This window comes from Meleagris gallopavo, chromosome 13 (genome assembly GCF_000146605.3).
Source record: "Meleagris gallopavo isolate NT-WF06-2002-E0010 breed Aviagen turkey brand Nicholas breeding stock chromosome 13, Turkey_5.1, whole genome shotgun sequence".
Lineage (NCBI taxonomy): Eukaryota > Metazoa > Chordata > Aves > Galliformes > Phasianidae > Meleagris > Meleagris gallopavo.
The window spans coordinates 8,780,669-8,781,221 of record NC_015023.2 but is presented as its reverse complement, the minus strand read 5'-3'; the positions used below and the strand labels follow the sequence as shown (position 1 = coordinate 8,781,221).

The window sequence follows — 553 nt, the reverse complement described above, 5'->3', positions numbered from 1 at the left end:
GAGCTGAAGGAGAGCCCCGGGGTGCAGCACGCCGCCTTCCCGCACCACCACCCCGCTTTCTACCCCTACGGGCAGTACCAGTTCGGGGATCCGTCGCGGCCCAAGAACGCCACCCGCGAGAGCACCAGCACGCTCAAGGCCTGGCTCAACGAGCACCGCAAGAATCCGTACCCCACCAAGGGCGAGAAGATCATGCTGGCCATCATCACCAAGATGACCCTCACCCAGGTCTCCACCTGGTTCGCCAACGCGCGGCGGCGGCTCAAAAAGGAGAACAAGATGACCTGGGCCCCCCGCAGCAGGACGGACGAGGAGGGCAACTCCTACGGCAGCGACCACGAGGGGGAAGAGGACAAGAGGGAGGACGAGGAGGAGATCGACCTGGAGAACATCGACACCGAGAACATCGAGAGCGCCAAGGACGAGCTGGAGGACGAGCTGCAGGACGCGGACCTGCTGCACTCCGACTCCAAGACGGACTCGGAGGGCTCCGAGGGCTTCGAGGACCTGCCCGGCTCCGAGGAGCGCTACCTCGGCCCGGCCGCCGCAGCCG

General features: G+C 66.4%; 1 protein-coding gene across 1 annotated transcript in view; it reads left to right on the top strand.

Moving 5' to 3' along the window:
- LOC104913016 overlaps positions 1-553 on the top strand; it is a gene marked incomplete at its 5' end in the record, with an annotated part of 2,461 nt that overhangs the window by 424 nt on the left and 1,484 nt on the right. The window contains one exon of the mRNA XM_010718000.2: positions 4-549. Coding sequence (XP_010716302.2) covers positions 4-549 — 546 coding nt within the window. The remainder of the gene's footprint in view (positions 1-3; positions 550-553) is intronic.